General features: G+C 49.7%; 1 protein-coding gene across 1 annotated transcript in view; it reads right to left on the reverse strand.

Moving 5' to 3' along the window:
* Nucleotides 1–12,806, reverse strand: part of LOC137327765 (deformed epidermal autoregulatory factor 1 homolog) — a 208,444-nt gene that overhangs the window by 147,048 nt on the left and 48,590 nt on the right. The window contains exons 6-7 of the mRNA XM_067993575.1: nucleotides 7,894–7,959; nucleotides 4,260–4,386 (exon numbers count right to left, since the gene is read on the reverse strand). Coding sequence (XP_067849676.1) covers nucleotides 4,260–4,386; nucleotides 7,894–7,959 — 193 coding nt within the window. The remainder of the gene's footprint in view (nucleotides 1–4,259; nucleotides 4,387–7,893; nucleotides 7,960–12,806) is intronic.

Here is a 12,806-nt window from a genome sequence, read left to right on the forward strand (position 1 = left end):
GTTCCAATGAAAACAACCCCAGCCTATCCAATCTTTCCTCATAGCTAAAATTCTCCAGTCCTGGCAACATCCTCGTAAATCTCCTCTGTACCATCTCGAGTGCAATCACACCTTTCCTGAAAACCAGAACTGTACACAGTACTCAAGCTGTGGCCTAACCAATGTTTTATACAGTTCCAGCCTAACCTCCCTGCTCTTATATTCTATGCCTCGGCTAATAAAGGAAAGCATTCCATATGCCTTTTTAACCACCTTATCTACCTGTCCTGCTACCTTCAGGGATCTGTGGACATGCACTCCAAGGTCCCTCACTTCCTCTACACCTCTCAGTATCCTCCCATTTATTGTGTATTCCCTTGCCTTGTTTGCTCTCCCCAAATGCATTACCTCACACTTCTCCGGATTGAATTCCATTTGCCACTTTTCTGCCCACCTGACCAGTCCATTGATATCTTCCTGCAGTCTACAGCTTTCCTCCTCACCATCAACCACACGGACAATTTTTGTATCATCTGTAAACTTCTTGATCAAGCCCCCCCACATTCAAGTCCAAATCATTAATATATATCACAAAAAGCAAGGGACCGAGTACTGAGCCCTGCGGAACCCCACTGGAAACAGCCTTCCAGTCACAAAAACACCTGTCGACCATTACCCTTTGCTTCCTGCCACTGAGCCAATTTTGGATCCAATTTGCCACTTTCATAAGAACATAAGAACATAAGAAATTGGAGCAGGAGTCGGCCAATCGGCCCCTCGAGCCTGCTCCGCCATTCAATAAGATCATGGCTGATCTGATCCCAACCACAAATCTAAAGAACACAAGAAGTCGGAGCAGGACCCGGCCACATAGCCCCTGGGCCCTCTCCGCCACCCACAGGGCATTGACCGATCCAAACTCAGCTTCATGTCCAATTTCCTGCCCGCTCCCCATAACCCCTAATTCCCTTTACTTCTCGGAAACTGTCTATTTCTGTTTTAAATTTATTTAATGATGTAGCTTCCACAGCTTCCTGGGGCAGCAAATTCCACAGACCTACCACCCTCTGGGTGAAGAATTTCCCCTCATCTCAGTTTTGAAGGAGCAGCCCCTTATTCTAAGATTATGCCCCCTCGTTCTAGTTTCACCCATCCTTGGGAACATCCTTACCGCATCCACCCGATCAAGACCCTTCACAATCTTATATGTTTCAATAAGATCGCCTCTCATTCTTATGAACTCCAATGAGTAGAGTCCCAATCCACTCAACCTCTCCTCATATGTCCGCCCCCTCATCCCCGGGATTAACCGAGTGAACCTTCTTTGTACTGCCTCGAGAGCAAGTATGTCTTTTCTTAAGTATGGAGACCAAAACTGTATGCAGTATTCCAGGTGCGGTCTCACCAATACCTTATATAACTGCAGCAATACCTCCCTGTTTTTATATTCTATCCCCCGAGCAATAAACGCCAACATTCCGTTGGCCTTCTTGATCACCTGCTGTACCTGCATACTAACTTTTTGATTTTCTTGCACTAGGACCCCCAGATCCCTTTGTACTGCAGTACTTTCCAGACTCTTGCCATCAAGAAAATAACTTGCTCTCTGGTTTTTCCTGCCAAAGTGCATAACCTCACATTTTCCAATATTGTATTTCATCTGCCAAATCTCCGCCCACTCACCCAGCCTGTCGATATACCCCTGCAGGTTTTTTATGTCCTCCTCACTCTCCACTTTCCCTCCCATCTTTGTATCATCTGCAAACTTCGATATGTTACACTCGGTCCCCTCCTCCAAATCATTAATATAGATTGTAAAGAGTTGGGGACCCAGCACCGACCCCTGCGGAACACCACTGGCTACTGGCCACCAGTCCGAGAATGAACCATTTATCCCAACTCTCTGCTTCCTGTTAGATAACCAATCCTCCACCCATGCCAGAATATTACCCCCAATCCAGTGATTCTTTATCTTGAGCAATAATCTTTTATGTGGCACCTTGTCGAATGCCTTCTGGAAGTCTAAATACACTACGTCCACTGGTTCCCCTTTATCCACCCTGTACGTTATGTCTTCAAAGAACTCAAGCAAATTTGTCAGACATGACTTCCCCTTCGTAAAGCCATGCTGACTTTGTCCTATTAAATTATGTTTGTCCAAATGTTCTGCTACTGTCTCCTTAATAATAGACTCCAAAATTTTACCCACCACAGATGTTAGGCTAACTGGTCTAGAATTTCCAGCCTTCTGCCTACTACCCTTTTTAAATAAGGGTGTTACATTAGCAGTTTTCCAATCTGCCGGGACCTTTGCCGAGTACAGAGAATTTTGGAAAATTATTACCAAAGCATCCACAATCCCCACTGCCACTTCCCTCAAGACCCTGGGATGTAAGCCATCAGGTCCAGGGGATTTATCCGCCTTGAGTCCCATTAATTTACTAAGTACCAATTCCTTAGTGATTTTAATCGTATTTAGCTCCTCCCCCCCTCAAGCCCCCTGTTTGTCCAGTGTTGGGATATTCTTAGTGTGCTCTACCGTAAAGACTGAAACAAAATATTTGTTCAGCATTTTTTGCCATCTCCGTGTTTCCCACCATTAATTTCCCGGTCTCATCCTCTAAGGGACCTATGTTTGCCTTAGCCACCCTTTTTCTTTTCATATAACTGTAGAAACTCTTGCTATCTGTTTTTATATTTTTTGCTAATTTATTTTCATAATCTATCTTCCCTTTCTTAATCAATCCTTTAGTTACTTTTTGCTGTCTTTTGAAGACTTCCCAATCTTCTATCCTCCCACTAAGTTAGTCAGACACGACCTTCCCTTAACAAATCCATGCTGACTGTCCTTGATTATTCTGTGCCTTTCTGATGGTTTATCCTGTCCCTCAGAATTGATTCCAATAATTTGCCCACCACCGAGGTTAGACTGACTGGCCTAAAATTACTCGGTCTATCTCTTTCTCCCTTTTTGAACAACGGTATCCAGGGAGGATTGGAAAATGATGGTCAGAGCCTCCACTATTTCCTCCCTGGCTTCTTTTAACAGCCTGAGATACATTTCATCCGGGCCTGGTGATTTATCTACTTTCAAAGATGCTAATCCCCTTAACTTTTTTTTATTATTCGTTCATGGGATGAGGAAGCCTCCGAAAGCTTGTGATTTTCAAATAAAACTGTTGGACTATAACCTGTTGTTGTAAGATTCCTTACATTTGTCCACCCCAGCCCATCACCAGCATCTCCACATCATGACCTCCACACATAGATTACCTTTTTGGTCTCTAATAGGCCCTACTCTTTCCTTAGTTATCCTCTTGCTCTTAATGTATTTATAAAACATTTTTGGGTTTTCCTTAATTTTACTTGCCAGTATTTTTTCATGCCCTCTCTTTGCTTTTTTAATTTCCTTTTTAATTTCACCCCTGCACTTTCTATACTCCTCTAGGCTTTCTGCAGTATTGAGCTCTCGGTGTCTGACATAAGCTTTACTTTTTTGCCTTACCTTACCCTGAATGCTCCTTGTCATCCAGGGGGCTCTAGATTTGGCAGCCCCTCCCTTTTTCTTTGTGGGAACATGTTTACTCTGAACCCCTTGAATCTCCCCCTTGAATCTCTCCCACTGCTCTGACACTGATTTACCTTCAAGTAGCTGTTTCCAGTCCACTTTTGCCAAATCACTTCTTAGTTTAGTAAAATTGGCCTTTCCCCAATTTGGAACTTTTCCTCCTGTTCTATCTTTCTCCTTTTCCATAACTGTGCTAAATCTAACTGAATTATGATCACTACCACCAAAATGCTCTCCCACTGATACTCCTTCCACCTGCCCAGCTTCATTCCCTAAAACTAAATCCAGAACTGTCCCCTCTCTTGTTGGGCTCGCTACGTACTGGCTAAAAAGGTTCTCCTGAATGTAATTTAAGAATTCTGCACCCTCTATACCCTTCACACTGTTTGTATCCCGGTTAATATTCGGGTAGTTGAAATCCCCGACTATTTCTGCCCTACTGTTTTTGCACTTCTCAGAAATTTGCCTTCATATTTGCTCTTCTATCTCCCTCTGACTGTTTGGGGGGTCTATAGTACACTCCCAGCAGTGTGACTGCCCCATCAGAACCAGGGGGCCGGGTCCCTCTGAGCAATACAGTGAGACCATTAACACGTTTGCAAAGAATGCATTTCCTCGTTCTGCTACATACGCAGCGCAGAGCAGATCTACAACCCCCTTCCCCAACCCCCGCGGTGACCGTGAGATGGATTTACGGTGAATCGGATCGTACAGGCTGTTCCAGTTGCCGCTGGCAGTAAAGTGATGTTCTTGGGAGATTCTTTCTTGACTGGGGTCGTACTTTGTTCATTTTCTTTTTTGCGCCGTTTGTACGGAACGAAGAGCCTCACCGGGCCGGTCTGTGTACGAAGAGCAAACGGCACCAATTACATCCTCCACCTCTCTCTCTCTCTCTCTCTCTCCAGCATAACGAACACGTCCCGCCTTCTATCACAACACTTTACATCATCTCCACCAACATCTTCTTTACGTTCTAGAGATCGACGAAACAGAACAGTAAAATCCCCGTTCCCCACGCCCCACCCCCCCTCCCCCGACCCTCTCTCTCTCCAGGGCCTCACCTCCGTGCAGCCTCCTTCAGCCCGGAGATGGGAACGGTCCAGGCTGCTGACAACGACGCTCCGGGATTGGCTGACGGAAGGTGCGCTGTCGCAGGATGAGACCGGCACTTTCAGTTTTTCCCTCTCCCTTCCCCCAGATTTGGAACGTTCCGCTACCACGACACGTTCCACCTAACAGCAGAGCCAAGAAACGACAACACTCATTATAAACGTGGCCAGCGGATTCTGACAGGTGGGGGGGGCGCAATTTTAACCCAACCCACCCGCGGGGTGACTGACAGGATCGGGAGCAAGGCTGGTCCCAGCCCCCGCCTGGTTTTACTCTCCGTTGAAGTCAGTGGGCGGTAATATCGGGCGGGATGTGAAACCAGCATTGTTCCAGGTACCCTGGGATTCCCGCCAGAGAGTTAGGTTGAAATTACCCCCCCAAGAGTGTCAGACAACCTTGTGATTCAAACCTGTGATCTCTGGACTCAGCAGCAAGGACTCTCACTGCTCCTGTACCAATCTGACTTCCCCGTCAAACAAACAGAAGGAAGATTAACAAATAAAAAAATAAAATTAAAACTTATTTTGGGAGTACTACAGAAAGGATCGTATATCTAGAATGACACTAAAGTAGGTGGACTGTAAGTGAGTCACTAAAACAGGGTGAACAGTGAGAGTCTCAAAGTCCACAGGGGAAACAGGTCAGAACGAGGAGTACCAACAGGGGGGGGTCAGCTGTGGCTCAGCGGGGAGCCTCACCTCAGAGTCAAAAGGACATGGGTTCAAGCCCCCACTCCAAAGAGTTGAGCACATAATCCAGGCTGATGCTCCCAGCGCAGGACTGAGGGAGTGCTGCACTGTCAGAGGTGCCGTCTTTCAGATGAGACGTTAAACCAAGGCCCCGTCTGCCCTCTCAGGTGGACGTAAAAGATCCCGTGGCCACTATTTCGAAGAGCAGGGGGAACCCTGGCCGATATTTATTCCCCAACCAACATCACTGGTCATTTATTTCATTGCTGTTTGTGGGATCTTGCTGTGCACAAATTGGCTGCTGCGTTTCCTACATTACAACAGTGACTACACTTCAAAAGTGCTCAGGGGCATCCTGAGGTCGTGAAAGGTGCTATATAAATGCAAGTTATTTCTTTCTAATGGGAAATGTACGTGCTTTCCTTTGACTAAACAGGCCCCACACAGAATGTATTTTCCCTTCGTTGAGGGTTCTATAACAAGGGGACATAGATTCAAGGTAAAAGCGGGAGGTTTAGAGGGGATTTGAGAAAGAACTTTTTCACCCAGAGGGTGGTTGGAGTCTGGAACTCACTGCCTGAAAGGGTTGTGGAGGCAGGAACCCTCACAACATTCAAGAAGCATTTGGATGAGCACTTGAAATGCCATAGCATACAAGGCTACGGACCAAATGCTGGAATATGGGATTAGAGTAGACAGGGCTGATGGCCGGCGCGGACACGATGGGCCGAAGGGCCTCTATCCGTGCTGTATAACTCTATGACTCTATAACCCAATTCCTAGGGGACAGGGCCCACAACACAAAAGTGCCCCTGAACATTAGCAATAACTGTCTGTCTCACTCTGTGCGGCTGGCGTGGGTGACAGAAAATATCACAGTTTGGGGGTGAGACAGATGATTGTGGCAGAGCAGAGAGAGAGAGCGTCGCTCGGCATCTAGTCACTGAATACCTGGCCTGAGAGGGGGTTTGATTCTAACACTGAGCCCGAAACGGAAAAATCTTCCACTTTCAGGCGCTAAAGTTCCTCCCCTTGACGAGCACAAGAATTCACAGGAGCAAAAAAAAAATTTTACAAAGAGGTTTTCAGCAAACCCGGGAGGGACACAGCCGGTGGAGAAAAGGCACAAAGGATTTCCTTCTGTTTAAAGAGGACAGCCTGGTGATCGCATTTGATGAAATCGACCAGGAGTGAAGCACACGGGGAGGGGGGCTTTAGTCAGCATCGGTTAACAGGTTTGTTACTTATTCCGAAACAGGTGAACGGCTGTGTTAAATTAATCCAAACGTGTTAACCAGAGGAAGTTAAAGCCGATCTGAGTAAGAGCTGGGAGATTCCATGGCCCACAGTTAGCCCCTCATTTATGTTCTGGGGTTAATCCTGTGATCCTCTGGAGGAGGGAGTCCAGAACAAGGGGCATAATTTTAAAATTAGAGCCAGGCCGTTCAGGGGTGACGTCAGGAAGCACTTCTTCACACAAAGGGGAGCGGAAATCTGGAACTCTCTCCCCCAAAAAGAGCGTAAGCTGGGGGTCAAAATTTGAAGACTGAGAGCGATAGATTTTTCTCAGGTAAGGGTATCAAGGGTTATGGGTCAAAGGTGGGCAAATGAAGTTGTGGTACAGGTCAGCCATGATTGGAATTGAACGGGGGAGCAGACTCGAGGGGCTGAATGGCCTCCTCCTGTTTCTACCCTACGCTCCCTAGGGACAGCCACATCTGCAAAGAGCATGGGGTTGGAGAATCAGACTACAATGTTGCTCATAAGAACATAAGAAATAGGAGCAGGAGTGGGCCATCCGGCCCCTCGAGCCTGCTCCGCCATTCAATAAGATCATGGCTGATCTTCTCAACACCATTTTCCTGCACCATCCCCATATCCCTTGATGCCTTTAATATCTAGAAACCTATCGATCTCTGTTTTGAATGTACTCAATGACTGAGCCTCCACAGCCCTCTGGGGGAGAGAATTCCAAAGATTCACCACCCTCTGAGTGAAGAAATTCCTCCTCATCTCAGTCCTAAATGACCTACCCCTTATTCTGAGACTGTGACCCCTGGTTCTAGACTCCCCAGCCAGGGGAAACATCCTCCCTGCATCTACCCTGTCGAGCCCTGTAAGAATTCTGTATGTTTCAATGAGATCACCTCTCATTCTTGTAAACTCGAGAGAATACAGGTCTAATCTACTCAATCTCTCCTCATACGACAATCCCGCCATCCCAGGAATCAGTCTGGTGAACCTTTGTTGCACTCCCTCCATGGCAAGTATATCCTTTCTTAGGTAAGGAGACCAAAACTGCACACAATACTCCAGGTGCGGTCTCACCAAAGCCCTGTATAATTACAGTAAGACATCTTTACTCGCTTCAGGGTGCAGCTTCCTGCTGGGAGTACGAAATTAACCTTTACATGTGCCTCTCTCAGCAACTCAGAGATATTGGACCGTGGAGATTGTAATCATCTACCACAGTGTGAAATTGGACAGTCAGTGACTCTAATGAACAACAGCACCATTATAACCACCAGTTCCTAACTAGCAACTTACCAGAGACATGTCATCACAGCAAGCAGCACAGGTACAGGAAGCTGCATGGGGATTTAGGATACCGTCCTGAAAAACAGAACCGCAGCAACATAAATACAGACAGGCACAAAATCGGTCCCAGTCTCCGGAACGGTTAGGGTCCAGTCATCATTCAATATAAATACAGACAGGCACAAGGTCGGTCCCGGTCTCCGGAACGGTTAGGGTCCAGTCATCATTCAATATAAATACAGACAGGCACAAGATCGGTCCCAGTCTCCGGAACGGTTAGGGTCCAGTCATCATTCAATATAAATACAGACAGGCACAAGATCGGTCCCGGTCTCCGGAACGGTTAGGGTCCAGTCATCATTCAATATAAATACAGACAGGCACAAGATCGGTCCCGGTCTCCGGAACGGTTAGGGTCCAGTCATCATTCAATATGTGCTGAGAGTTACACTGAACTAAACTTTGAATCCCTTCTACACAAAATGAGGGGTTTAGCTCATGAGCAGGTGCTGTGATGCTCCATTCTCCGGTTACTCTGTCTGAGCCTGAACAGGGCTATTCACAGAGATCCGATTCACAGTGTCTGTGACACCGAGTGCCTGAAGCCGCAGTGGGTGAATCCCAACACTTCCACGTACCTTACAGTACTCGGCCTTGTACACTTCCACACAGTACTAATGGCTGGCTAACGAGGTGAATTTGGAGTTTTATAAATAGGGGCATAGCGTATAAGTGTAAAAAGATAATGAAAGGCCACAGTTAGAGACTTTCCACAGTTTTGGGCACTCCATTATAGAAAGGACATTAAATCCATTGAGAGCGCGCAGTGTAGATTCACCAGGATGAGGCCAGGGAGGGGAAACGATAGTTATGGGGAAAGACTTGAGACACTGGGGCTGTTTCCACTGGAATAGAGAAGGGTAAGAGGAGATTTACTAGAAGTTTCATAAATATTTTGAACAGTTTCGATAGAATGAAGAGGAAAAGACGAGCAGTGTCTATGGTTGCCCAAAAGGGGAGAGTTGAGTGCAGGAATGCAGTGTTAGTGAGAGGAGCAAACAGTCTCGTCTGTAAGTGAGGGGCCCAGATAGAGTGGATAGGAAGGACATATTTCCCTTAGTGGAGGGGTCAATAACCAGGGGGCAGAGATTTAAAGTGATTGGTAGGATTAGAGCAGAAATGAGGAAAATTTTTTCACCCAGAGGGTGGTGGGAGTCTGGAACTCACTGCCTGAGAGGGTGGGAGAGGCAGAAACCCTCAACTCATTTAAAAAGTACCTGGATGTGCACCGGAAGCGTCGTAACCTGCAGGGCTACGGACCAAGAGCTGGAAAGTGGGATGAGGCTGGGTGGCTCTTTTTCTAAATAGCCATGGCTCAGTGGGTAACACCCTCGCCTCTGAGTCATCGGTTCAAGCCCCACTCCAGAGACTTAAGCACATAATCTAGGCCGACACTCACAGTGCAGTACCGAGGGAGTGCTGCACTGTCGGAGGGTCAGTACCGAGGGAGCGCTGCACTGTCGGAGGGTCAGTACCGAGGGAGCGCTGCACTGTCGGACAGTCAGTACTGAGGGAGCGCCGCACTGTCGGAGGGTCAGTACTGAGGGAGCGCTGCACTGTCGGACAGTCAGTACTGAGGGAGCGCTGCACTGTCGGAGGGTCAGTACTGAGGGAGCGCTGCACTGTCGGAGGGTCAGTACTGAGGGAGCGCTGCACTGTCGGAGGGTCAGTACTGAGGGAGCGCTGCCCTGTCGGACAAGTCAGTACTGAGGGAGCGCTACACTGTCGGAGGGTCAGTACTGAGGGAGCGCTGCACTGTCGGAGGGTCAGTACTGAGGGAGCGCTGCACTGTCGGAGGGTCAGTACTGAGGGAGCGCTGCACTGTCGGAGGGTCAGTACTGAGGGAGCGCTGCACTGTCGGAGGGTCAGTACTGAGGGAGTGCTTCACTGTCAGAGGGTCAGTACTGAGGGAGTGCCGCACTGTCGGAGGGTCAGTACTGAAGGAGCACTGCACTGTCGGAGGGTCAGTACTGAAGGAGCACTGCACTGTCGGAGGGTCAGTACTGAAGGAGCACTGCACTGTCGGAGGGTCAGTACTGAAGGAGTGCCGCACTGTCGGAGGGTCAGTACTGAAGGAGCACTGCACTGTCGGAGGGTCAGTACTGAAGGAGCACTGCACTGTCGGAGGGTCAGTACTGAAGGAGCACTGCACTGTCGGAGGGTCAGTACTGAAGGAGCACTGCACTGTCAGAGGGTCAGTACTGAGGGAGGGCAGCACTGTCGGAGGGTCAGTACTGAAGGAGCCCTCCCACTTGAACACATAATCTAAGCTGCACTTTCAGAGGTGCCGTCTTTTGGATGAGTCATTAAACCGAGGTCCTGTCTGCCCTCAGCACTATTCGAAGAAGAGCAGGGGAGTTCTCCCCAGTGCCCTGGCCAATATTTATCCCTCAACTAACATCACTAAAACAGTGCAGCGTTCCCTCAATACTGACCCTCCGACAGTGCGGCGTTCCCTCAGTACTGACCCTCCGTCAGTGCGGCGTTCCCTCAGTACTGACCCTCCGACAGTGCGGCGTTCCCTCAGTACTGACCCTCCGACAGTGCGGCGTTCCCTCAGTACTGACCCCCCGACAGTGCGGCGTTCCCTCAGTACTGACCCTCCGACAGTGCGGCGTTCCCTCAGTACTGACCCTCCGACAGTGCGGCGTTCCCTCAGTACTGACCCTCCGTCAGTGCGGCGTTCCCTCAGTACTGACCCTCCGACAGTGCGGCTCTCCCTCAGTACTGACCCTCCGACAGTGCGGCGTTCCCTCAGTACTGACCCTCCGACAGTGCGGCTCTCCCTCAGTACTGACCCTCCGCTCCCTCAGTACCGACCCTCCGCTCCCTCAGTACCGACCCTCCGCTCCCTCAGTACCGACCCTCCGCTCCCTCAGTACCGACCCTCCGCTCCCTCAGTACCGACCCTCCGCTCCCTCAGTACCGACCCTCCGCTCCCTCAGTACCGACCCTCCGCTCCCTCAGTACCGACCCTCCGCTCCCTCAGTACCGACCCTCCGCTCCCTCAGTACCGACCCTCCGCTCCCTCAGTACCGACCCTCCGCTCCCTCAGTACCGACCCTCCGCTCCCTCAGTACCGACCCTCCGCTCCCTCAGTACCGACCCTCCGCTCCCTCAGTACCGACCCTCCGCTCCCTCAGTACCGACCCTCCGCTCCCTCAGTACCGACCCTCCGCTCCCTCAGTACCGACCCTCCGCTCCCTCAGTACCGACCCTCCGCTCCCTCAGTACCGACCCTCCGCTCCCTCAGTACCGACCCTCCGCTCCCTCAGTACCGACCCTCCGCTCCCTCAGTACCGACCCTCCGCTCCCTCAGTACCGACCCTCCGCTCCCTCAGTACCGACCCTCCGCTCCCTCAGTACCGACCCTCCGCTCCCTCAGTACCGACCCTCCGCTCCCTCAGTACCGACCCTCCGCTCCCTCAGTACCGACCCTCCGCTCCCTCAGTACCGACCCTCCGCTCCCTCAGTACCGACCCTCCGCTCCCTCAGTACCGACCCTCCGCTCCCTCAGTACCGACCCTCCGCTCCCTCAGTACCGACCCTCCGCTCCCTCAGTACCGACCCTCCGCTCCCTCAGTACCGACCCTCCGCTCCCTCAGTACCGACCCTCCGCTCCCTCAGTACCGACCCTCCGCTCCCTCAGTACCGACCCTCCGCTCCCTCAGTACCGACCCTCCGCTCCCTCAGTACCGACCCTCCGCTCCCTCAGTACTGACCCTCCGCTCCCTCAGTACTTGCACTGGGAGCGGGGCCTAGATTTCGTGCTCAAGTCTCTGGAGTGGAACTTGAACCCATGACCTTGTGTCTCGGGGTGAATCAGAGGCCACCACCGAGCCAGGGCAAGGGTTTGGAGAGGGTAAGCAGTGAAAGATCGTTTTACTGGTTGGCAAATTGTTAACAGAGGCACACAGACGAGGTAAACACCAACATGTTTAACATAGTCACAGATTCGACAACAAGAGGGCACAGCCTCAAACTCAGAACGAGGGAGGGTGAAGAGGTGATTCCGATTGAAGAGTTTTACACAGAGGTTGGGGAATGTCTGGAACGGACTGTCCAGGGAGGGAGCGAGCGAGGGCTGATTGTATCGGCAAACTCAGGAGAGAGGCGGGAAGTATCTGGAGAGACATTTGTGAGAGGGTGGGTGGGATATATTTCCCACTGGACCACAGTGGCCTCATCCAGTCCTGTACCTTCCTATGTTCCGGTATAAGAATGGAGGGAGAAGTTAGAAGGAATTAAAGCATGAAATGCATTACTAAAGGTGGCTATTGAGGCACAGACTATAATCGGAAAAGGAACTGGATAACTATTTGTAAAGGAGGAATATAAAAGGACAGTGGGAATGGGATGAGAGGAGAGAGCGCCAGATAAAGAGCTAACACCAGTACAGGCCCAATGTGCCTAATGGCCTCCTTCTGTTCTGTCATTTCCAGGATTTTAACGTTCTGTTCTCTGGCTATCAATTATTGCTGTTTTATGACGAGATTTAAGCCAATCAAGTGGAAGTGTGCTGCATACTTTGTACATCTGGCAAAGTGCAACATTTTGAAAGTCCCTCACTGAGATGTACAGATATTACAAGACTTTATATATATTGGTACCAGCAGATCTGGTACGGTATCGCTCACAGTCAATCAGGGGATATACTGTTTGTTAAAATAGGAGCATTATACAGTGTGACGCACAGTGTATTATTCTGCTGATAAGGAGCAGCTGAGTGTAACATGGTTTGCCCCTTTAAAGCCAAAGTCTAATTGTTGTTAAGCAAACAGTTTGAGATCAATCAGAGTTTAATTGTTTGATCAAGGAAGTGTGCAGATTGGAAAACACTGTGCAGGTTTCAGGCTGCGTGT

This window comes from Heptranchias perlo, chromosome 12 (assembly GCF_035084215.1).
Source record: "Heptranchias perlo isolate sHepPer1 chromosome 12, sHepPer1.hap1, whole genome shotgun sequence".
Lineage (NCBI taxonomy): Eukaryota > Metazoa > Chordata > Chondrichthyes > Hexanchiformes > Hexanchidae > Heptranchias > Heptranchias perlo.